At 33.2% G+C, this 2,374-nt stretch overlaps 1 protein-coding gene across 1 annotated transcript in view; it reads left to right on the top strand.

Annotated features, from left to right (window-relative positions):
• The window catches only part of LOC106870385 (hephaestin-like protein), a 65,307-nt gene that overhangs the window by 27,601 nt on the left and 35,332 nt on the right, over positions 1 to 2,374 (top strand). Inside the window, exon 7 of the mRNA XM_014916428.2 lies at positions 1,631 to 1,917. Coding sequence (XP_014771914.1) covers positions 1,631 to 1,917 — 287 coding nt within the window. The remainder of the gene's footprint in view (positions 1 to 1,630; positions 1,918 to 2,374) is intronic.

Here is a 2,374-nt window from a genome sequence, read left to right as displayed (position 1 = left end):
ACATATATATATATATACATATATACGACGGGCTTCTTTCAGTTTCCGTCTACCAAATCCACTCACAAGGCTTTGGCCGGCCTGAGGCGAAAGTAGAAGACACTTGCCCAAGGTGCCACACAGTGGGACTGAACCCGGAACCATGTGGTTGGTAAGCAAGCTACTTACCACACAGCCACTCCCGTGCCTGTTTAACACAAAATCATGTATGTTGGGGTTTCATATTTCAAACATTTTAAATTGTTTTCTTGAATTTAGTGAGTAGTTTGGTAATTTGTAGAGTTAAGATCAAGTTCTCTCAGAAAATTGTTTTTTAAATCAATTTATCACTATTGATTGCTAACTAAAATGTTGCTTTGTGAGCAAACTTTTAGTCTAACTCTTGCAGAAGACTATTGGCCCTTCAACCAAAAGTAAGTTTCTAATGTTGAAAAACCAATATAAAAAAAAATATGAAATAACATCAATAGTTTTTATTTGCATAAATTAAAATTGAACATGTAGAAATTTGTTGAGTCAAAACTTCATCAGATCTTCTGGAGTTTTAGTACCATTCATTTTTTAGTGATTTGTCCGCGCTAAAACTTCATCTCCTTACGTCAAGTCAAAGCATCATTGGATCTTTTCTCACCTTTTTTAATTATTTATTTATGTATTTTTTTGCAGGAATCCATAGGTTTGCATTATTTGATTTTTTTTTTTTTTGCAATACATTACTTTACCTAACTTCTGGTCTTGTTTTGCCACCTTTTTTCATCTTGTTATCAATATGTACAACTTTTCTAATATTGTTTCAATGAAAATTTGACTTTTAAAATCCATTTGGAGGAAAAATTAAGTTAGTTCATGATATATAAATAAAGATCTTTTATTCTTGGAGAATGGACTCAGTATGAGGGAACTGACTATCATCACTTCATGTTCCATGGATTTTGTCTGGAGGGAAAGGATTTGATCAATAAGAAAATTGCTGCTCAAAAACATTATGTATCAAACCAGCATGAAGAGTACCTTACAGCCAAAATATATTTAAAAGTTAAAGGAATTCCCAAAAATGTTAATCATTCTTACTACTTGTAATCCAATTTATGAATAGGTTAAATATAATTCTCAAACCATTATTAAGTTTGTTTGCTCTCTGTATTTCTGTTGAGTATTCAAAAAGTCAGGAAGGGGGAAAAAGAATTTTTTAAAAGTTGTAATTTTGACAAAGATTTTTTTTTTTCAGAATCTTGAGCTTCATATTTTTAAAGTGGCATTCAACAAACAAACAAACAAAAACAAAAAAAAGAAGAGAAAATCAAATATTGAAAAGCTGTTTTTTGGAGGATGTACAAAATCGTAATTTCCACTGTTGGAAGTAAAGGAATCTGAAGAATTTTTTTAAAATGCAGTGGGGGCAGTGGGGGAGGGGCATACAATGCTTATTCAACACATCTGACTAACTTCTTATATAGTTTGACAGTGCATCCTGTTTATAACTTTAAAATATCTCTATCAAAACTAAATTGGAGAGAGGTGGAGAGCATTTAATAAAACTGTCCAAAAAATCAGTTTGAAATTCAGTAATTAATTTTTTTAAAACATAATGTATTGTTTGCTTTGCTTTTCTGTTTTTTTCCCCCACCAGTGATTCAGAAGTATTTTTTAAAAATGGTGCACAAAGAATTGGTGGAAAATACATGAAAGCTATCTATCATGAATACACTGACAAAAGTTTTACAAAACAGAAGCAAAGAGGAATAGATGAAAAACACTTGGGTTCCTTAGGGCCTGTGATTCGAGCTGAAGTTGGAGAAATAATAAAAGTTGTTTTCTATAATAAAGCATCATATAAGTTTTCCATTCATCCCTATGGTGTATACTATAACAAATTTGATGAAGGAGCTTTCTATACTGACCAAGCTGGTGATAAGGGTAAAGTGACACTGAATTTGTTTTGTTTTTTTAATAATTTCAGAAATAATTTTTGTATAAATGATGGCATTACTGCATTGTTTTAGTTGTTGTTGTTGTTAAGCTGAAGGCCAGCCATGATTGGGCAAATCTGTGATCAAAGGCATTCCAGTTGTAACCATCCAACTGCTATTGTTGTTTAGCCCCAGGTCAGCAATTATTGACCAGACCCATGACCAAAAAGCATTCCAGCCATAATCACTCAGGTACATTGAATATCTATGAATATTTTATCTAATAGGCGCAGGAGTGGCTGTGTGGTAAGTAGCTTGCTTACCAACCACATGGTTCCGGGTTCAGTCCCACTGCGTAGCACCTTGGGCAAGTGTCTTCTACTATAGCCTCAGGCCGACCAAAGCCTTGTGAGTGGATTTGGTAGACGGAAACTGAAAGAAGCTTGTCGTATATATGTGTATAT

This window comes from Octopus bimaculoides, chromosome 2 (genome assembly GCF_001194135.2).
Source record: "Octopus bimaculoides isolate UCB-OBI-ISO-001 chromosome 2, ASM119413v2, whole genome shotgun sequence".
Taxonomy (NCBI): domain Eukaryota; kingdom Metazoa; phylum Mollusca; class Cephalopoda; order Octopoda; family Octopodidae; genus Octopus; species Octopus bimaculoides.
This window is presented reverse-complemented; position numbering and strand designations above follow the sequence as displayed.